Source organism: Triturus cristatus, chromosome 11, assembly GCF_964204655.1.
Source record: "Triturus cristatus chromosome 11, aTriCri1.1, whole genome shotgun sequence".
In the NCBI taxonomy this organism is placed as follows: domain Eukaryota; kingdom Metazoa; phylum Chordata; class Amphibia; order Caudata; family Salamandridae; genus Triturus; species Triturus cristatus.
In genome coordinates this window covers 235,056,500-235,080,528 of record NC_140594.1, presented here as the reverse complement: position 1 = coordinate 235,080,528, position 24,029 = coordinate 235,056,500, and the positions used below count along the sequence as shown (strand labels likewise).

General features: G+C 45.5%; 1 protein-coding gene across 5 annotated transcripts in view; it reads right to left on the bottom strand.

Moving 5' to 3' along the window:
* Nucleotides 1-24,029, bottom strand: part of MYO18B (myosin XVIIIB) — a 1,573,426-nt gene that overhangs the window by 1,335,642 nt on the left and 213,755 nt on the right. For 3 of the 5 annotated variants that reach the window (XM_085634174.1, XM_085634172.1, XM_085634173.1), the window contains one exon: nt 20,323-20,499. In XM_085634174.1, the coding sequence (XP_085490300.1) occupies nt 20,323-20,499 (177 nt within the window). Of the gene's footprint in view, nt 1-3,947; nt 5,048-20,322; nt 20,500-24,029 lie in introns of those variants that run through there. The other 2 variants (XM_085634175.1, XM_085634176.1) reach the window with 2 other exon arrangements.

Sequence of the window (24,029 nt, the reverse complement as noted above, 5' to 3'; positions counted from 1 at the left end):
GAACCCACGGCACAGCCAAGCAGGGCACACAACCAGCCAAACTGGACGCCAGCAGAGGAACAGAGCCTGCAGCACAGGCAAGGACCCCCGGGAAGGGAAAGCCGACCCAGGGACCCAGCTCACTCAAGGCTAGACCACAGCACCTGCACCAACAACACCCAAGGAGCAGGATTGCGCAGGAACAACAGAAAAGCGGGCAGACCCCAGCAGGACCAGGATCCCAAGAGAGGGCAAGCACAAGCGAGCCTACGGCCAAGAGAGGACCATGAACCCCAGTCACACCACCCAAGGAAGCCACGCATCACAGAAGCAAAGTGACGACAAGCAACAAAGCCCACAGTCATCCAGCGGAGCACAACACAGGAGCCTAGGAGGGAAAAGTGCCAAGCTAACATGCCGGCACAGTCCTGCTGCAAGCGGCAGCGGATGTGTCGCGGCAGCCCGAGGCAGCCCAGGAGCAGAAGGCTGCCGAGGCAGAGAGCCAGACCGGCGATCAGGCCCCCGCAAGGGAGACAAATCTAAAAAGACAGCACACACTGGGAACCAAAACACCGGCAGCACCGCACACCCCAGCACACCAGCCCAGCCACCCAGAACACCCAGGAGGACAGGAGCCAAGGACGAGGAACAGACCAAACAGGCAAGAACCCCAGCCCCGCAGACCAACTCATGAGGGCAGAAGCGGGGATGCAGTGCAGCGACAGAATGCAGGCAGCGCAAGCAGAAGGCCCCAGGAACAATCCCCGGCAACTTCAGGAGTCACTGCCGCCCAACATGGCCACGGCCAACCCACCAAAATTGGAACAGGAGCAGGTGGACCGGCACCACACACAAAAAAGAGGAGCCACTGGGCCAGGAACCAGGACCGAGCCACACACCACCGGGCACCCGGCACCCCTCCCAGCCCAGCAGGGGAGGAAGCGCCCAAAAGGACGAAGGTGCCCAGCAGCCAACAGCCAAGAGTCAGCGGCAAAATGCATGCTCCACATGCAGGAGGCACCAAAAACCACCACCAGAAGGCACAGGAGCCTGGCAGCAGAAGGCCAGCAACAGCAATCAAGGACCACAGGCAGAAGCAACAGAAATACAAGAAGAACTGCTGTAGCACAGCTATGTCATAGATGATGACAGTCCCACGCTCCAATAATGAGAAAGTGAAGCAGCCCAGTCGTCCTAGAAAAGTACGTGACCTCACAGTATTCCCAGTGCATACTCGAACATAGACCATCTTGTGCACCTCGGGGACGGAACACCACCACACACTGGGGCCAGTACAGAGTGCGGCGGACACGGTGAAAAGGCTGGAAGAAACCAACCCACGCAGCACCCAGAGGCCGCAGCCAGAAAGAGCGCTACACCGCCGTTGGCTCAACCCCCTGCGGCAGCAGTGGGACTAGGTCAGCCAGCATCCTACTGGGCTGAAGGTGGAGCTAGGAGCCGCGCTCCTTCAACATCACCGAAGCAGTTCTGCATCGCGGGAGTCATGAAACAGCCCCCAACAACTTACACACCCGTAGGAGAAAGGAGCAAAAACCGATATGCGGGACTCACCCGGGCAGGGGCCAGACACCACCAGCAGCAAGGCCCTCACCCCAACAGCGGGAAGGCACGGCACACAGCAAACACGGCAAGTCTCCCAACCTGTCCAGCCTCAGGAAGACGTGCACGCGACCCGGAAGCACCTGGGAGGCGCACCAGCCACAAAGGGCCCGCAGGCCAGGCAGCACACCGGCCATCACCGTCATGACCTCCAGCAAGCCTGGCAGGCCAGGAGACAGACCAGGAAACCCCCCGCCCGCACAGCCAGGCAGCCGGGCGGGGGAGGAAGAAAAGAATGCCAATCCAGCCCAGCAGGAGCATAGTAACAGTACACCACGTCCATTCTGTCGACAGACAGAAAAAAAGAACGACGGGATGCTGGGTAAGTACTGCTTATGTACTCCCTGTGGGAGGGGCAGTATTAGGGTCCCAGCATGCCTCTGCTCTTTTTTTCTGTCGGGAGATGGTTATCTCCAATTTGTAAATGAATGGAATGAGGAAATAAGGGACCTGGGGGTAATACCGACTTGACCAGACAAGCAGCTAGCAGCACTGTCTAGAGGACTAAGAACGAGGAATTACCTCCGTGACCAGTGACACAGCTGCAGCACTGCCTAGAGGTTTTAGAATGGGGGAGTTACTGATGCAGCTAGCTGTAACTTGCTGTCCTGAAAATGATAGTGCTGTAAGGGATTTTACACACAACTGACAGGTAGTGCAGAAAATATTGTGCAAGTACATTCCTGGAGTTGATCACAGTTGCACGCCTGAGTTAATATTGCTGAGTCCTGCAGGGTGGCAGGCTGATGCAACACGCCAGACTGAGTGGCTTGAACAATAACTTATAGACTGAAAGACTACTTTGTGCCGTGATGTGCCAGGCTTTAAGTGTTGCCCAATCCTCCTCCCCTGCTGCATTTACATTGCAATTTGTTGGACACTAGCCTTTAGATGACAGTTTTCAGTAACAGAAGATGGTTGCCTCAGAAGCATCCCTTGCCATGACGCTGCTTCCCGCCTCCCACTGCTACTGGTGTGCTAGAGTTTTATAAATGTGATAGTACATTCAGTGGCACAGCAAGGGTGCATTAACCACCAGGCAAGCAATGTAAATGTATTTATTAGCCAAACAGAAGAGTGATAAAAAAAAAGAACCCAGATACAATGGGGATCAGAGGAAGCCTTGCATAAATAGGCTCCGGTGCAAATGCACCTCCCGCATCATAGAGACCTACATCCGGTTACCACAAGAAGAACAAGACCTGCCAAGAAATAATCCAAAAATACTCAATCTCTGATCAGCAATTGATGCTTCTGCTTTTCAAACTTAAAAACATATGTTGTATTAGAAACACTTTAAACAAATGTAATGCAAAAATGTTCCTTTTGAAAATATGTCGTCCATAGATAAATAGTATTTGATAGGATAAGCAATCAATGCACACGTATATGCACGGTCTGTGAAGCACAGAACAATGCACCAGATATAAAGGGGCTTCCAGTGCAGAGAAAAACACACTGTTCTCTTTCCCCAGTCCGCAACCTCTAAAAACCACCAACAACAGACATAGTAGAATAATTTTGTGATGTCTGCTGCGGCTTTGAACTGCTCAGTGAAATATCTCACTGGATTAGGTAGGTCACTAAACCTACAAAAAGTGCTCCTTTAAATGTCCTGTAATTTATATGCACGGATACAGCTGAAGTACGCTGTCCCGTGACAGTATGCAACATATGCTGTATATCACTGAAATTTCACCATGGTTTTAATGGCTGTAAGCAGGAGATGATGATGGCTTCTAAACTTACAAGTGTGGCGCGCAGAGATAACGCCTCCTATTTTTACGAGTTCCCACCACCAAGGAGCACTGATGAAACTCTGGCCGTCATGCCCAACACTTGCAACGATAATGGCAAAGTGCTTGAAGAGGTACTGCTGGGGCTGCAGTGCACACTGGAGGAGTGAACAGGAGTAGGTGTCCTGTTGAGTGCACTTCATTCTCACACGAGCTGACAGGAGCACTCCTGCATCAATCTGGGGCTCATGCCATGATTAGCACAGCAGAGACCAAATCTGCTCAGCACGCGACAACTAGCTAGTGTTAGCCAGCAGAAATGCAGTGCGGGTCCGATGTTGGGCCAGCCCTGCCATCCACAACCACTGCCCCTCAAGCTGTGGCCAGTGCAGGAATGTCACATTTTATAGTAGAATGTGTACATTTTTATATGGCACCAACTTTAAATGGGCACGCATCAAATATTATGAATGACACTATCTTACGAGCAAAACCAAGCAATATAGACAACGGAAACATTTAAATAATAGAAATTACACCTATTTGAGAAACAAGAAACTCTAAGATATCAAAACTGCTGTAAGCAAGCACTAGAAATGCAAGGGCACTAACCTAGGCTGCTGCCTGGAGGCTGTGCGTCGCTGCAACCAGGCCCCACTGGATCTCACCGATGAACTTCTTGAGCAATTCCCCCATGGCGTTGACCAGCTGTGCACCGATCTTGGAGCATCATGCCTCGAATCCACAACTGGGTGCCAATGGCGGCTGCAATAGGGAGGGCACCGGTGAAGCTCAGCATGGTGTCCAGGCAAAAAAAAACTCTTCTGTCGGGCTGGCATGTCCTGAAAGTGCTGTGTTGTGTGGCTCCACTTGTTTGGGCAGCTAACTGCTAGCTAACTTTACGATCTGGTTATGCAGCCCAGCCCACTCCGCCTGGCCCAATCATGATGTCAGCCTGCCGTGTGGTGCCCGAATGCAACAGAAATGTTAGATGTTGCTGTGCATTCACAATAGTTTGGGCGCAGGACAGCAGTAAAGAAAAACACATTTAGAAACTGGGAAAGAAAGGTCCAAGCCTGGAGCATGCTGCATGGCGGCAGTGACAGTGCACATTGGTGGTGCATGGAGGGGTGGGCACGTAGAGAAGCTGCCCCCACCCAGGGTGGGGGGGGCATGGTTAAAGCACCTGCACTTCCAGAGACCGGGAGGAAGTAACGACGACCATCATTGAAAACAAACCAATGCTGTAGAGGCCAACACAGCAGAGCGTGACGTCATCAACACGCGCCGTGCAGTGTTGTTCCGGGCTGCAGGTTATTGCCTCACTGCCTCCACCATAACTCCGCGAACGGAAACAGAGTGTAACACACTAAAAACAAGCATTGGAAAGGTCAGAAAGTAAAGCGGGCGCCTGCTGAAATATTAAGCATGACTCCCGTATTGTTGCTAAAGCTGAACGTTTTGCACGTGCCCCCCTGATAAGCAAGCTGCAAAACTGACTAATGAAAAAAAAGGAACGAAGGGCGCGGCCACTAAAGGTAAAGCGTGCCGTGCTTGTAAAAAATAAATAAATAACACAGATGTTGTAAGGAAAATAAAAGCTCGGAAAGGGGTGGGGCACGTTCTCATCACCAGGTGCCCAGTGCATGGGCTTTTAAAGCATGCTGCCTGTACACAGAGCGCGCTGTAGCAGCAGAAGCTTTCACAAGAGGAACAAGCCCAATCCTCCATAAAACAAATCCCAAACCCAAACTAACATCCTACTAAAAAGAAGCCCAAATGACAGTCGAAATCGAAAATTGCTGAAAAGCTTAAAAAATATAACCACGAAGAGGAAGTCATGGCGAAAAAAGTACCCCCAATAAAACTGTGGAATTAGGAGGTGGGAGGGAGAAAAACTATATTTAAATGTAAGTAGCTATGGTGCCAAACCTACGCACAGGCAAACAGAAACAGAGGAAGAAACAATGAAATAAAGTAGTACCCCAGAGAACAGACAAAGAACTGTAGTGTGATGAGATAGTACTTAGTCCCTCCTGCATGGGAGGAACGGAAGAGAGAAAGGAGGGACAAAGAGGCCGGACTGACCACTGGCAAGCAAAGATTTTTGAAGGACACTGAAACAAACAAATCAAAAGCTGGGGGATGGCTTTAACCCAACATAAGAAATTACCAGAGGTCTCGAATGCACGACCTAAAAAAGAAAAATAAACTATAGGAACATAATTTATATTTCACTAACCTCTTTGCCTTAGGTATGCTCATTGTGAGCTATGCAAAGACTATGCACATCTAAGCCACCATTACAAGTCTTGCCTAGCGGTATCACTAGGGCGGATACCACTTCGCCAGACTATGAATTTCTCATTGTCTCTAGGCCCAGAATCAGTAGGGCCATAGACTCCGGACCTGATAATTCCAGGACTAAAGACATTGGGTCCTAACTTGCCAGCGGAGCTGCCGGGACTGCACGAACCGCTGCTCCTGGCCTACAGCCCACCGGCGAACACAAGCTGGTCCTCAAACAGAACATCTAGAAGTCTAGCAGGTAGTCAGGAATATGCTTGCCTGTTTGTGATAAGGAGCCCTTAAAGTGTAATTTATCCCACTTCTTGACAGTGGATTTGTAATAGTGGCTAGAGTATTTGGAATCAGACTCCCGAGAAAAAATATCAGACCCATGAGGTGAAAGGAGTCAGGCTTTGATTTGTCCTGGAAGCAGAAGTCAAATTTGCAGTTCTCAGAGGCTCTATGAACCATGATTTCTAGATATGCTATAAACAATTTCTGACACTCAAAAGGAATGTAAAAAAATCAGCCCCTTTTGAATTGCATCAGTTTGCCATTCTTTAACACAGGTATTCTGACTGGTAGCCACTGTGGGACACCTGGGGAAGGCTGTGGCATGTATGGAATAAAATACCACATCATCAAAAATATACATTTGTTGTTCCATCATGGACAGCAACTCTAAACATTTCAGGTCACATCATATCAAATGCGAATTGGAAGTTCCATTTCCTCGACTTTGACGCAAAAAAACCCTAAGTACCAAGTATAAGGGTCAAATTTCCCACCACAAACATGTTTCAAAGTGGCAGACGCTTACAAGCCACTAAGTTCTTGGGAGTCATGTACTCAGCAGTCATAAATGCACCCAGACAGATTGGGTAAAAAAATATCGACATATCCATCCTCTGCCAACCCAATATCCTTCCCGTCCACAGGAAAATCTTTAGTAATAAACGCAGGCAAAATAAATGTTTAAGGGTCATTTCATTCCTTCAAAATAAGACTCTCAATGTACTTGTGGAGAGGAAACTTTGGAATGGAAGGCAGGTCATGCCAAACTATTAGCATTACCAAATAGCTCCTCAGGATGTGGTAAACTAAAATTGTCCTGGACATGAGATAAATCTTGTTTGGACCTCTGAATCAATCCCTGCTCCACCTTGTATGAGATGAGGATGGGCACCATGGTCTCTAACATCTGTACCTACAGCAACAGTCACTGCCTCTATATGGAAGCCTGCAGCATCCCTCCATTATGGTCCACTGAAGGAGACCTCTATCTGCACCTCTTTGGCAATGGCAACCCGGAGCAGAAGGAACACCCAGTGTGCCATTCCCTTTGACCCCCCCACTGACTTAAAAAGACACTTCCCAAGACACCTTGAACAGTCAATCCAAAGCAGAGACAACAAATTATAGAGAAAGAAAGGAATTCACCTGAATTACCATAAATACACTGATTATGACAGAGTAGAGTCCAGAAACATCACCTCTTTCCACCCTGACTTCTACCTGGCAGTGACATCATTGCCCCACTCCCGCTTGACCCAGCCTTACAGGAGAAGCTTTACTCCAGTAAACAGCAAAAAGGAATGAAGCATAAAAACAGAGGGCGAAAGGTAATGGCATTGACCAGCACCTGGCCCAATCATGTTGGATTACCCGACACATATATCTTATGAACAGCCTGTCTATGGACACACAAAAAAACAGGAAGAGTTCTTCCTAAGCCTGTGTGAAGTTTGCTCCGTGAAATGCAAGAAAAAACCTCAGCCACACTACCTGGAGCACCGTAAGCAGGAGAGTGTGTTAGATAAATGCAGTTTGCGGTGATTTTCAGTGCCAGGTGCTAGTCAGCTCAGTGCAATCATCATAAACAGCACAGCGCAAGTGGGTGATGCTTCCTTTCTGCCGCTCGAGTAGATTTTTACTCAAGCTGCAATTTTCTCAACGCGAACAGACGGTTTCTCAATGCGAGCGGTCCCGAGCATACGCGACCACTTGCAGTGAGAAATCTGACCGCCCACGTTGAGAAATCTCACAGGGAGGTTGATTTTTCACGCTTGTGCTCGCCAACTTGACGTTGGCGAAAGCGAGCAAGGAAAAAAACTCCGCTCCGTGGAGCGGAATTATGGGAACTCTGCGAGCTCCCCCTAACCCGGAGTGCAGAAAACTCCTCACACTCCGCGAGTGGAACGGAGTTCACTGCCCAGACTTAGTTCTTCCACTCCCCAGATATGGTAGGCATGAAACCGATGGCTTCATAAGTCTATCTATGTGGCAGATTTCTTGTTTGTGTGAAAAAAATTGAATAATGTTTTAGTATTTAGCCAAACAGTTATAAATCATGAACAGGTTTCAGCTACACGTCCTTATTTAGAATTCTTTTTTGTGAATTGGAACAATGTGCACTGTCAGAAATTGGCTTAGTAGTTTGAGAAGGGGGTATCCCTTCCAACATAAGATACATACTCTGCGTAGGTCACAACACAGTTCTAAGTGAAAGTCTGCACAGCAACTGTTAGAAATTATAAGAGCAGCAATCAATTCTCCAGAAAGACCTGTGCCAAGTTCAGGCAGTTTCAAAAACAGTAAAGTTACAAACAAAATGCAAATAAATTCCCAAATCTGATCCCAGCAATTACATAGGACCTTATTTCTACCCTACAGGTCAGGGTCCTAAGGTGCCAGTGCCTGGAAAATTTCCTACACACAGTCCTTTCCACAAACACCCAACCCCCTGTAAGGAGGAATGTCAGAAGCAGGGCTGAATTTGTAAAAAAATGTAAAAGGTGCAGCTTGCACCATTCATTGGCCCTCCCAGCACAAACATTGCCAGTACTAACACAATGGTTAACCATCACACTCCTGCAAGTGTGACAATTAGACTATTCCGAGCCACACAAAGTTTTAAGAAAGCCCTTGAACATCAGGTATTAATAATGTTTAATGTAATTTGAATAAATAAATACGGTTGTTGTGCTCACCTACAAATGAGAAAAACAGCACCACTATGCACCAAGTGACAGGGTTGAGAATTAGGTGCTGGTGCCAAGCACCGGTAAACACTGGCTCAAATTCGGCACTGGTCAGGAGGCATGGATTACCACTTATGGAATGGTGGTCGTGGTGACACAGTACTCCAAACCCACTTTTGTGCAGCCCATTTCAGAGAAGAAAAGGCTGGTGTTGTTCACAGAGTCTCAGAGCTTTCCACGTGTAGAGGGCAAACTACCTGAGAATGCCCTGACAACAAACTACATTTCCAAGCAGACCTTTTTTGGTTACAAAGAAGCATTCTGAAAATCAAGTCATTTTGAGAACTGAACTTTGAACTATTTTGAACATTTGACTTGGAGCTTAGCCACTTTACGATCAGTCAGATTTAAACACGGGGGCTTATTTACAAGCCCCTTACGCCGCTGGTGCATCACTTTCAATATGGGAAAAAGTGACACACGGGTGGTGCAAGGGTCTTGTAAATAAGTCTTGTGGTTTGATTCTGTGATGGAGCAGGAAGAATTCCTATGTCAAGATAATGGTTATATATGATATGTGTACATGATTATGTGTAAAGCACTAGAGCAAGTGATATAAGTACTGACAACAGAAACCACATACCTACTAATTCCTTTTAACTCCTTTTCCAGTGGCACAAGAAACAATCAGAAAGTAAGATTATCTTCATCACACAGCACATACTAATGATGCTTGAGGTAGTTATCTTACCAATAGGGGAGAAGTCATGATAAACATACATAAAGGTTTCACATCGGAGAGTTGGTGACACCAAGATAAAGTTAAGATGTATCCGTGTTACTGTTACACAGAGATGCAGAACTTTCATGGCAGGTTAGTAAGATATCAGAAGTGACTAGTCAGAGTGGTGATGTCCAGTGCCTATTTTCTCACTTGTTATTCTCTTTGCACGTTTCTGTTACAGGCTCTCATATTTTCTTTAAAAGTGGTCAAGGGGTGTGGCAATGAGAGATGATAGAGTGCATTGCTCCAGTTAGAGCAAGAGTACAGAGTTAGTGCACCTTATTTTGCAGCAATCCATTTACCAACTTACAGCAAACCCTCCCAGAGTCTCTCTTACATGGTGGCCCTCTGGAAGAGAGTGGAATTCATTTTTTAAAACTCCCCAATTGAAATAATGGAGGCACCCACACCACACTTTCCCTGTACTAAAACTGTTTTTCCGTCTTGCTGGGAGCCCATACAAATATCTGAGGAGTCTCTAGAAATTATTTGTTTCACATCCTGATACGCCATTTGGAATCTACACGTTGTGCTAGCCATCTGTGTTACCATGTGTTAGAAATGGGATTTCTGGTTAGCTAGGGCTTGCGCCAAAGCCAAGCAGAAACCACCACTCTAGTCAGGGCAAGGGAGTTACACACCGAAGATAACCCCTGCTCACCCCCTTGGTAGCTCGGCAAGAGCAGTCAGGCTTATCCCAGAGGCAATGTGTAAAGCGTTTCCGAAACACACACAAACACAGCAGCAACACACTAGGCACACTACAAAAGAAACTCCACGCAAGGTTATATTGAAAATAGCCTTTGTATTTTCCAAAACACATTAGAATCATAATCACACATATACACTGTGCCAACTGGCACCGGGTAGTAATTTACAGGGGATTATATACATGACTGGGCCAATCAGGCCACTGTAAGAACCATTAGAAAGCACAAGTGATAAAACACAACCAGTAACTACTGGCAAACTACTGTACTCAGCATTAGCAACATAAACGCATCATGTCTGCATCACATTAGGGATCATCCTAAGCATAAACATCATAGCATGACATTTTGCACAACCACATTATGCATTAGCATTAGGCATCACCTTTAGGCATAAACACAGTATGCTTCACGTTAGGGCCTTGCGCCCCACCAGTATATCAGGACACAAAATGACCCCGGGCCAACTGGCCTTCCTCTGGGGCCCAAATGCTCTCTGTCCTCAAAGTCAGAGCTCTGAGTTATAGGGCATTCCCACTGGCCCTCCAGCTGCCTTGGCAGCAAAAACAGGTTAGGCACTGGGGGCGGGGGGTGTATCTCACCCCTTCCTTGGCATCACAATAAACATGCCCCCGTCGTTGCAGTTACCCGCGCTCCTGTGGTGCAGCTGCGAAGACAACCATGTACTGGCACTAACAGTGCCTAGGGAGCCACTTTCAATAGGGCCCTTCCGATGCCGCTCTCGGCACCCCAATGCGGCCAAAACGAAGTCTGCACTGGCACCAAAAATGTGCAATTCCAGCCCCAGTCACCGGGAATCTAAACTGCCAGGTGACCATGTTGCAGCTGCCCGCAATCAGCAGTGCAGCTGTAAAGAACCAGTGCCTGATTTGAGCCCCACTCACCGAGGCTCTCTGTGGACTCCTCCAGTATCAGGCTGAACACAGGACTTCGGCATGGAGCCCGCGAGGCTCCGGTTCCTCTCTGGAAAGATTACCACTGCGGGGTAGCCTCCCGCCCACCGTCAGGCTCTGCTACGGACCCCGATCAGGCCGCAACCGCCAGACTTCCTCCTCAGGGCAGAGGGAGGCGGAAATGGAGCCGGCGAGGCTCTGGCTCCGTAGTTTTAGCAGGCCCCGCACACAGTCAGGCACGGGTGCCTGGCCTCCATTTTTTGAGCTCCTCTCTCCGGCCCAGAAGTGCGGGGTAGGCTCCCGCCTTTAAATGAGCATATTTGCGGGGTGGGCTCCCACTCCACCAAAAATGCGGGGTGGACTCCTGCTCCTTCTAGGAAAGCTCAAAAAATGCAGAGGAGGGTCCCCATCTTCACCCCTGCACCACGGGGGAATCCCCACATGGTATTCCCTCCAGACACTTCGTAGCCTCGCGCTGCAGGGCACCAGCACTCTCCCTGTCCTGGAGCAACCAAGAAAAATGGTGCAGCGCTCATGAGGTGCTAGAAGCCAGGAATTTAGAGGGGCACAGCTGGGCCCAGGCAGGCAAGCTCATAGGGCCCTCCAGCAGAGGGGCAGTTCCTCGTGGCGGTTCCTCCTGGGGCCCAGCAAGCAGCAACCACCTCAAAGCAGCACACCTTACATGGGGTCACAGTACCAATATTTATACACCCTTTCTCTTTGTTCTGCCCTGGCACAGGGCTTGGGGAACCAGTCTCAACTGGTTCTGGGGGATATTTGAGCACTTTGTGTACAGTGCTTCTACTGCCCTTTGTCAGGTGGGGGCTCGGTCATCAGACACACCACAGAGGGGTAGAGCCAGAATTCACCCAGGCAGGCACAGACCTATTCAGGGTCAGGGGACTACTCCTCCCACTACTCCAAATGCAGATCTCCTATTCAGCCTAGCACTGACTCACCCTGCCCTCCCTGGAGCCACACACCTCACCAGCCCATGTCACTCCAGAGCCAGACATGCAATACACATCAGGCAGGCAGACACACAGCACATAGAATGCCAACTTCTAAAAGTGGCATTTCTAAAATAGTCATAATAAATCTGCGCACACCATTACAAAGTATTTATTATTACTATTCCAAACATACCAAGCTTGACCACGCTGTTCCTCTCCTATCAGGAATTACCAATGAAACGCTTATCAGGGAATCCCAAATGCATTCCTATGAGAGGGCAGCCTCACAGCAGTGAGAAACTAAAATGGCTGTTTGTCACTACCAGAACATGTCACACACTTAAGGTACATGTCCTACCTTCTACCTACAATGTACCCTGCCCATAGGGCTAGCTAGGGCCTACCTTAGGGGTGACTGACATGCAGTAAAAGGGGGGTCACAGACGTGGCACACACTTTAGGCATCACGTCACAGCGGCAGTAACACTATGCGCACAGGACCTGCAATGGCAGAGGCCTGAGACAGGTTTGAAAGGCTACTTTGGTGGGTGGCGCAAGCAGCGCTGCAAGCCCACCAGAAGTGTTTAATTTACTGGCCCCGGATATATTAGATACCACATTACTGGGGACTGACAGGTAAATTACATATGCCAAACAGGTGTAGAAAAATCGTACCATGATAACTACAGAGAGCACATGCACTTTACACTGGACAGCAGTGCTAAAGTGCCCAGAGTCCTAAAATCACCAGGTCAGAAAAAAGGCTAGGAGGAAAGCAAAAAGGGTCAAGTCCAACACCATGTTTTACTGTTTCCAGCCAGATCACTCATCCCTGCTAAGTTGACATTAATGACACCACTTAAGCGTTTTCGCTACCAGAAACAAATACATTTTCCTCCAGGAGGCCTATCATTAACACCTCTTGTGGGGATTTGATTAAAGTCTTTGTAGCGGAGATACCAAGAAAACTGGTTTTAACCAAGGTGGCTCTCAGGCAGCACAAACTTCACTTTTAAAAAGTTATTAGGTATACTTTCAACATGGAATTCTATGACAAGTGAAAAGAAAGAAACTTTGAATTACTTATCTACCATTTTACTAGGCTTTCTTTGGAAAATCATTTTTTATTCACAATGTAGCCTTTTCATTGAAATGAAGTTTCTCTTATAGAGTGATACAGAGCTTTGGGTAACTGTTCACTGTGGAAACATACATTTCATTGATACTTAGGGGCATATTTATGAGAGGGTTTCATCACATTTGCACCATGAAATATGGTACATGCGTGATAGAAACCTCTGAGTCAGATTCTTGAAGCCACTTTACATGGCTTTGAGTGGCTCCAAAGGTCTGGAGTAACACAACACAGCACAATCTCTGCGTTGCATTACTCTACCCTGGGAAGGCATTCCATGGGCATTGTGTGGGTGTTCCCATCCAAATCCCATGGATTTTGATGCATTCCCAGATTCACAAGACCATATAAACCTGGGTATGTGCCAAAAAGATACGCCTCCTCAGAAGAGGCATAATGAGGATCAATATCTTTATTTCTACTCGTTACTTCATCTTTCTTTGTGTGCCGTAGTCTGCAGCACACATAGAAAGAGGAATATGCCTCTCGTGATTGCTTTTCTGGAGGAAAGTGTCCCTTCTTGCACAAAAACAATCCTGCATGCAACGCAAGCACCCTTGCACGATGGTGCATGGGTGCCTGCATTGGTGCTAGGCAGCCCATAGTGCGCCAGCGCAGGGGGAAAAGTCAGAAATGTGTTGTATGCTTTAAATATAGTGGTTTTCTGCCCTTTCCCAGTGACGCAGCGCAGCGAGGTGACATGCTGCGCTGCACTGAACCACATTTTCATGACTTTGCACCCTTGTGTGTCCCACTTTTAAACATTAGGCCACCTGCCCTGTGGGCTTACATGGCACACTTATGAAGTCATTTAGCAAAAGTATACAAATAGGTTTCCAGCATGGAAAAAACACTTTTCCTTGCTTATCTTATATTCACAGTAGTAGTTTTAAGCTGCTAGAGCACCAAAGTGGTACAACTTAGTTGTTGTTATTGTCATTATTAATAATAACAACAACAACCGTCTAATAAAATGTGAAATCGTAATGGGATTACCTCTATGCACTTGATTGATAGATTCATTAATTTACAAACATCGCATTCACCAAGCTAGGTAGGGTTTTTTAGGTAAGATCTGTATGTCATGTTCTGTGCTGACTGACACACTCCAGCATGACCCATAGAACTCTCAGAGGCAAATGGTGAACTTTGACAGCAGACATGCACTGCCACCATTCACTACATACAATGAACCATGCACAAAGGGAGGACCACAATAACTATCTAAGGGGCATATCAGCAAGCAGGCGTTAAAAAATTATCGCCGCTTATGCGTCCTTATTCGGCCGAATTGCGGCGATAATTTTATCGCCTTATCTGCAAGGTCAAGCTATCGCGTGAAACCTTGCCTTATCTCCATTTCCCTTAACGCCCATCTTTGCATCGCTAATGAGATGCAAAGTGGGCGTTCCTCCCCAGGACAACGGGAGAAATGTCCCTAAGCGATATTTCTCCTATTATCAAGCCTCAAGAACAGCAGCATAGCGACAGGAAAAGTAGCGATAACCTCTGTTATCGCTACTTTCCTTACGCCTGCTTTGAAACTGACTTAGCCATGATATCCTATGGAAGGTGGATATCATGGCTAAGTATGTGAGGCCCTATCAGCAAGCTATCGCCAAACTTCGTGTGATTATCGCTGGGTTTCCAGCGATAATCACACGTTTAGCAGTTAGCGCTAGGATTTTTATCGCTTTTGAGATAAGCGTTGCTAATAGCACGCTATCTCAGCGATAAAAATCCACACTAGCCGGCGATAATTATCCTAGCGCTAAGTGCGTTTAGCGATAATTATCACCGGTTGTTGCTGATATGCCCCTAAATACTTCTGAGGCGCAGGAGACATTCAACTCACACCTGCACTGCATCAAGGAAGTGTCAGCAGGCCAGTTCTATATGATTTCTGCTGAATGAAGATGCTTATCCATGCGTCTATGTCCATCAGCTGAACTGCTGTTGACATGATATCAGGTGATTCAGGTTACCTCTTGGAAATGATATCCGTTGTCTAACAGGGTCAATTTAGAAATTCTATTTCACAGGTCCTTGTATTTATTTCTGGTCAATTTTTAGGTGACTAAAAACCACACAATAATAGCTTGTTTTTATGAAGCACTTTTCTGCTATTTCCAAATACAGTAACTAACATATGTTACTATCGCTCTATTTAATGATACTCAATTTAGAAACACTGAAAGAACCGAAGGCAGAGTCTGCCTCGCTGGGATTTAAAGATCACAGCATGTTTCAACAGAAGCAATCCAACTCGCTGAGCTATCCTCTCATTACAACTGTATCCTGCAACACAACTGCAACTGATCAATTGGTGTCTCCATTTGGATTAAAATGCAGTTTAAAAAAAGTATTTTACTATTGAAATATAGTGGAATTGAGAGAAATAAACTTTCGGCAGACTCACACAGTAATAGAGGTTGTGGCGGAAGATCAACCTTCCTGCCTAAAAAATCTCACGTTTTACAGTCCGGTGATGTGTTTATTTTTATGTTAATATATGAACCATTGCAAATTTGAATTCCATAAAAAATGTGAACAATGTGTTGCCTTAAAAAAATAAGAAGTTTGTGGCCCAATGTATTTAAGTCCCATTGCAGTCTGTGTTTTTGCACATCAGCTACTTTGTGGCCCAACTGTGCTGTAAAATTTGTTGACCCCGCTTCAGCGCGAACTGGCCGATATGTAGAACTTGTTGAGTCCTGTTACACATTAAGGGGCATATTTACAAGCTGGCGATAAAAAATGATCGCCGCTTTTGCAGCTGTTTTCGGCCGAAAAGCGGCGATAATTTTATCGCCTAATTAGCAAGGCCACGCTAACGTGTGAAACCTTGCTTTAGCGTGGGGATTTGTAACGCCCAGCTTTGCATCTCTAATGAGATGCAAAGTGGGCGTTCCTGACCTAACATGACAGGAGAAATGTCGCTAAGCGACATTTCTCCTTTCAGCAAGCCCAACGCTATGAATCATAGCGGCAGGAAAAGTAGTGATAACCCCTGTTATCGCTACTTTCCTTACGCCTGCTTCAGGACTGACCATGATATCCTATGGAAGGTGGATATCATGGCTAAATTTGTGAGGCCCTATCAACAAGCTAACGCCACACTACGTGAGATTATCGCTGGGTTTCCAGCGATAATCTCACACTAGGCAATTAGCGTGAGGATTTTTATCGCTGAGGAGATAAGCGTTACTAATAGCACGCTATCTCAGCGATAAAAATCCACGTTACCTGGCGATAATTATCCTCACGCTAAGAGCGCTGAGCGATAATTATCGCCGGGTGTTGCTGATATGCCCCTAATTCTCTTGAAGGACGCAGATGCAGATACCTATGCCTGTGATGGAAAGCAGACCTCCTGCATTTGCATTTTCAGAATGAAAACATCCTTTTGTTTCAGTTCCGATCTGAAATTAAAAATGAAAACTGTCCTTCTCTGAAGTGCAATGGAGATTAAGTTGGGGTCCCCAGGAGCACTGTCTGCTCCCCCCCAATGATGGCTGCCCATCAGATGCAAATTGTCCCCTAGGAACAGTTAATACTTTACACATTAATCTCAACCCCTTTGAGAGTCAGCACTAATGAATGGATTGTGACTGCAGTCACAAATCACTGATGCGAGGCATTGCGATTCACATGGGGGGGGGGGGGGCAGAGCCCCTTTCAAACTCACTCCATCTTCCAAATCGCAGTGAGCCACAAGCATACTTTTCGTATCTGAAACATTTCCGACTTGTAAAGTACATTGCAGCCCCAAAGCCTATAATTTTTCAAATCATAGTGTTGTGACCGCTTATTTCTATCACAATTCTATTTAACGGAGTTAGAAAGATATGCCAGTTATTTTAATTCATCCGAACTTTAGTCATATGATGCCACCCAGTGGCTTCATTGAAAATTAAAAAAAGGTTGAAAACAGCAGGTTTTTTTTTGGTTGTCCTAGAAAATCTCGCCTTTATCCAGAGGCGCAATTAGAGCCAAATCTCGGGAGGCCCTAATAAAAATTTCGGAGGGCTGTGGGGGAATTCTTCCAGCAATAGAATAGACAGAGTGGAGATGCAGGGACTCTAAGAAGGGGTGAAAAACAACAAAGCCTCGTTTACAAGTAAATGGCCTTATAAAGACCTGTGAAGTACTCGGGTGCAAAAAGAGGGACGCCAGATCAGCCAGCCCACAGCAGCTCAAAAACTGTCTGTTTGTGTGCCCGGGAAGCCCTTTAAACCCTATGAGCGTTGCGCGCCTGCCTTTATCTAATAGCCAACTAAGACATCGTAACCATAGTTTTAGTTTAAACAAAAATCCATTTAGGAAGTCTTTTCACCTTTTGATACATACAGGTCAAATGAAGATGAGGGTAGAGAAAAATGCCCTAACGGCCAGAGCTGCCAACTTTGGAACTGGGGAAACAGGTTCGAGTCTCCGTGTCGGGTCAACACCCTGTGATTCTGGACAAATCACTTAGGGGCATATTATCAAGATCCGGCGTTAAAATTATCGCCGCTTTAGCAGCAGAAAACTGCAGCTAAAGTGGCGATAATGGGCTTGATAATATGCCCTTGAGAATTCCAATAGAAGCCCATGTTCACACCAGAACATGGGCTTCTATTGGAATTCTCACGCATCCCTTCTTCTACTTTCTCGCAGTCCGAGAAGCAGAAACGTAAAATGGTATTCATACCATTTTATGCTTCTGCTTCTGGCACTGTGAGAAAGCAGTGGGGCGACGCTCCAACGCCCACGTGGAGGAGCCGCCCCTGGTCTATATACTTTTTGGTACAACGATGCAGCTTTTTCTGTACTATTTGAAGTGTGAACATTTTATTCTAATGTTTAGGTGGGGTTAGTCAGCTGAGGTGTAAACTGGAAATAAAGGGGTCCACATTTGGCAATGCAAGGCAATTTAAAGGCTTAAGGGGTAATTTGCGCGGCCTTGAATAATTTTCTAAAGAAATGCAACACAATACAGTGCCTTGCACTGTGTTGTGCTACATTTCGTAGTAGTTGTCGTTCCATGGGTGGAGCATGGGTGTTCCTGTGCATCCACTCGTGAAATTTGGTGGATCTCAGAATTACTGAAATCAGTAAGCCTAGGATTGCACTAAAATGGTACACCACCCTGGCGTAAGGAGAAATATGTTTATTTTTCCTCGTTATTCCCCTTTAGTATTGTTTTTGTGCAGGAAGGTGCTTCCTTTTTGCACAAAAACAAAAACAATCCTGCCTGTAATGCAGGTACCCTTGCCGCATGGCACTAGGCAGCGTCAAGTGCACCAGCGCAGGTAGAGAGCTGAAGACTGTCATATTTTAGTAGATCTGGCGCTGTTCAGCTCTCTCCCATTTACAAAACGAAGAGCAGCAACTCAGCTTGCTGCTCTGCGTTGCATGAAGTTTTAGTAAAAAGGCTTCCTAATCTTTAGATTTTCAGTTCTGAAAGCAAAACAGAAGGCACAAGGGATTTATTAGTCACAATTTATGCAGAAGGAATGAAGGGAAGGACAGAGAAGACATCAAATATGAACCAGCTAGGAATACTTCCCAAAACTTCAAAGTTAGCAGCCATATTTTATACTAATTGGAATTTGTGTGCTGAATGTTGCACTTATGTATTTAATTTGTGTCCATTTTCATTTTTTCACCACAGATCTAAAACACATTATGGAATGTATATGGATTTACAATTAGGCTCAACAACCTTTTTGAAAAATGTACTTATGATTGATTGAGTTATATTACCGATGGAAGTATATTATTTCATTGTAGCATGTATGTATGTGTTCACATGAATTTAATCCTACAGTATACCATTTTTTATTATAGTATATTTCATACTCACCCCAAAGGGACTAAGGGGCATATCAATAAGGGCTTTATCTCTGCTTTTTTGGCTTTAAAAGCCAAAAAAGCAGAGATAAAACTAGCACCCTATCAACAACAGGGTGCCAACATGCAAATTTGCATGTTAGCACCCTTTTACTCTACGCTTCCCCTTGCATCTCTAATGAGATGCAAAGGGGGCGTTCCAGAGTAAAATAATAGGAGAAATGTCGCTAAGCGACATTTCTCCTATTATCAAGAATGTCGCTAACCCTGTTAGAGACAAAAAAAGCAGCGCTAACCGCGGTTAACGCTGCTTTTTTACGTCTGGTATTTTTCTGACTTAGCCATGATATCCTATGGAAGGAGGATATCATGGCTAAGTTTGCCTGTCCCTGTCAACAAGGTAACGTGAGATTATCGCTGGGTTTCCAGCGATAATCTCACGTTAGCCTGTTAGGCGTGAGGATTTTTATCGCTATTGAGATAAGCGTTGCTAATAGCACGCTATCTCAGCGATAAAAATCAAGCTAGCCGACGATAATTATCCTAGCGCTAAGTGCGCTTAGCGATAATTATCGTCGGTTGTTGTTGATATGCCCCTAAATAAATAACAGGCTATAACGCTTGTACATATTAGACAGCTGTCACTTTTCAACAATTAAAATCATTGCTGTGTGGAGACTGCTACTTTACCACCAAACATGTTACCACAAGGATTCCACTTATTATAAGACCTCTGATATCACCCTCGAGCAGCGAGATTGACTCACAGATGAATAATTATTTTTATGTGATTAGTGTCCATTTCTGAATGTTTTCCTCATTCACAGCCCTGAAACGAGTAATCATCGAAATGTACGCAAAGTGTACATGTCAAAGTGTATTCCTCGCACACTTCTTGGTCTCCGGATGAATTGTCAGCATGCGACTCATACAACTCTTGTATCAAATGCAATAAAGATGGGTACAATCAGGGCTATTCTTTGAAATGTAAAGTGTGGTGCAGTCAGTTGGCAGTAGTAGTGCAGTCAGTTGGCGGATACTGTAATGCTGACAAGTATTATACAGAATAAATGATTCATTGCCTAATAAAATGTCATACTGGAATACTGCCTTCTTGCATACCAGCACTATACATTATACTAGAAAGTCACTATAGTAGCTAGTAAGAGGTACTGCGCACAGCAATAATATAGTGCATTTATTTAAAGCAATAACAGTTACTAGAAGCAATAACCTGCTGCCAATACTCAAGGGTAGAAAACATGCTTGCGGCTAATACTTTGGTGTCACTCAGATAAGTAATAACTTGATTGCCCCCAAAAACTAGAAACAAAGGGACTAATGGCCACATCTATGAAAAGGAATGGGCAATCGGCAGAGAGGTACCTTAGCAGAATAGTTTGGTATGACCGTGGTAGGCTTCAACACCACCATGTGTGGGCCCGCATACGTGTGGTTGAGCTGAGACTGGTAGCGGTGCCGCAGGGTGTTGATGACACTGGACTCGTTTAGGCTGATGAGCGTGGATAAATCCTCTGCATGGTCGAATTTCGAGGGGTTTGTCTGAAACACAAGTGCAACAACATGACAAACAGATCATTTTGTACCCAAGAGCATCCCTAGTATGCCCATGTACCATATGCATACCTCTAAAATACTGGCGGGAAATATCATTAAAATATGGTTAGCCCAAAAAAAGATAGACTTAGAAATCATGATCCCAAAATGGAAGCCAGTTAAGGATGTCGCTTGATGCAGTTAACCACGCCCTTTGTTTAGCAGAAGACTATTCACAAACTACTTTGGAAAATAAGGCTAACAAATCATGCATTAAAGGAAAAATATCAAGAACTGCTCCTGAACATGGCACATTTATGACAAATTTAGCAAAGCGAGATACTTGAGAAATAGAAAAGTGATGACACATGAAAAGGCCACAGTACCATCACTGCAATGCAAATGACCTGTATCATCAGTTAGTAAAGAAATGTAGTGACAGACAGTGAAAATACATGCCTTGACAATACTCAAGGCTCAACATCCAAGGGCAAAATTGTGCCACTAATTGTAGCTCTGGTACCCAATACTATGGAGTCAGGACCATTTCGCAAGGAGACAATTGTATATATAAAATAAAATAATTTCGATCCACTATGCCTTAATTATTTCACTTTTTACAAAATAAAACAATGTTCTTTCGATTTTTCATAAATAGATTGTGCCTGATTTACAAAGGTAAACTTACACTTTTGTTACAGGTAAGCTTACACTTTTATTACAGGTAAGCTTACATTTTTGTGTAAGTTTACTAATTTTCAGTATTCAGAAACAAACAATATAATAGTAACTTTACGATTGCGGAGACTCCGCAGTTGGCGCAGAGAACTCCGCGCATGAAAAGATAGGCCTGTCCTTTGAATCCTTTGAATGCTTAGGCCAGCTCTGACTGAAACAACATTCGGAAAAGCACTATTTGCTATTAGGCGTAAACTTCTTGGTAGTTCCTACAGTATATGTCAAGTCTGGCCTATCTAAAGCAACATATTGGCAGATATGACAATCGCTCATTAGTAATTAAATCTTCTCATGAAAAAGAATAAATATGCACGACAACCATATATTACTTGTACTTAATGGAAAACAGTGGATCCACTTGTATGTTTTGATATCATCTACATCTCAAAAAAGCGAAAAATTGAAATGTCGAATGGTGGTAAAGGAAGCATGGTGTAGTATAAAGAGTCTGTGCAAGGCCAATCTCTTTTATACATCAATTTGCAGTTTATAGAACCTGATCTAGCTTATGTATGCAATCAGGAGGATGGGACAAGATAATACAGAGAACATACAATTAACAAGACAAATTTGCTAACATTTGGGCACAAAGATAAATACTTTCTTTTTTTGCAGCTTCAAAAGTTTTGGTTCACTTTTCTTATCCATTTTGAAGCGTGGTTCCAAGCAACAGACCTGAGTTTAAGGAAGACTATAATGCGTTATTTTTTGAATTTTGAAGATATTTTCTGCCAATTGGAGCTGACAGAGTTCATCTCTTCATATTGGTACAATATCTGTTCTGTGATGTTATGTTATATTTGTATAGTTTTCAAATCGTCCAGAAGAGTATCCTGGTGATGAAGCTGTGTGGGTCGAGCCATGGTCGGGGCTAGGGGTAAATCCAGGTCTTCAGTTTTTGGGGAAATTCAAAAACTGAGGAGGAGGCTCTGATGTGCTGGGTGTTTTTTGATAATTTGTCCCTCAACCATATAATTTCTGTATCACAGTTTTCTGGATGCAAGGAGATTACCCCAATGCTGTGCACATTTGGGGATTGTGTTCAGGGAAAACATGATGTTTACTGTCCGCAGGAAATGAGATGCTAGGGTGACTGCTCCATCAGCCCTGAGGTTGTGTCTTGCCTGACAATGCACCACCAGATAGAAGTCTCATGGTAGCCGCTAGTTTAAGTAATGAAGAAGCAATCCTCCTGAATGATGGTGGGAAGTTTGGGTGGACACTGGTGAAAGCAGAACCATCACCCCAGTGCAAACGTGAGTGCACAGACTGTTGGCATAGTAAACTCACAATTGAATTGAGCATGGAGGAAACTAGATGGGTGCAAGACAAGAATAAATAATTGAGGCAATCTGTCAGAACCGCTTTAAGTGGGGCCATGGGGCATGCAGGGGCTACTGTGCTCAAACATTGTGGTTGAGGCCTTTTACTCCTGATGTCCTAGGGCCAGACCTACTATGGATCCCGAGCAACTGTGCCAAATACCCCTTCTTCTCTTGACTCCCAGTATAAGATATGGTAGCGCAGTCAAGGCTACCTCGGGGAGAGATATAGATACAGGTCAGTGAACATGACTCATAATTCAAAGTGCAAACAGTACCAACAATAGTTCCACGTCCAGTCAAATACTTCTTATATATAAAAAAAGAAGTATTTTATGTCTAACTCTACACATGTAAAGGTATACAACAGTCAAAAGCAACACCACAACACCTCTTGAGGTCAGGGCTCTAGTAGTTGTCAGATAAATCCCCGCCCCACCCTCCTTTGTGTAACATGTTTGTGGTTCTTCCTCATTCATTAGTGGCCACATCCAGGGAGTGCACACTATCAGGCCATACTCTTCAGGATTTTAGTCAAAAGTATTCATAGTGCTGCAGCACCACTAGCAGTGAGTTCCCTGGGGCTCAAATGGGCCAGTTCACATCTTACCAGCTCTCGCAGCATGGAGGAGTTTGGCGAGCAGCAGGTGCCCTTGAAGTGACCACCTGCGAGTCCTGCTCAGTTTGGAGAAGTTAGGCTGCTCACATCCCAGAAGATACAGCAGTGGTAACTTTACCAGAGGCCTCTTCTGACATATGGAGCAGCATGGAGGTACCGGTTCATCCACACCTGCATGGTGCTTCACACTCGGCTCAGTCTCCAGTGGCCCTCTCCTGGTATACAGGGTGTCACAGAGCAAACACGGCACATGGGCAGCTGACCGGTTGATGCCCAGCCTCACACCTCACACAGGGAATCCTCTCGCCGGGCTCCCCACTGGACCCTCCAATGCTCTCCTCCCCCCGCACCGGGCACACTGGCCTTTGCAAGCAGGCAGGCACTGGTACTTCAGGCTCCAGGACAGGAGATCTTGGTGTCCTGGCTAATGTCCCCTCACCGAGCAGGGAGACTAGCAAGCCTCTGCCCCCAGTCATGGTCACAGGCAGATGTCTTGTAGAGCTTCTCCTTCTCACACAGCCCATCTAACTGCTTGGCAGATGTTGAATTTCGGGGTCTCACCTTGATTTCTTATAGTCCATTTCAAGACACCAAAATGTAATATTGGGTCTGAGTCTTAAAAATTTTATGCTGGGGTTCTGCTTCTCCTGCTCTTCTTTCCTTAAGAAAGACTGTTGGTTACAGCAGTGAAGACTCCCCAGCTAATTGTCCCGCAACAAAATTCATTGGATTTACCAGAGTTCCCACGTGGCTGTCAGCCACAGTGATATGTGCATCAAAAGGTTAATTACAGACCCCAAGCGCTACTCTTTATGCTTCTCTTATCAGCCCATCTCCCTTCCTGAGATGTGTCTATT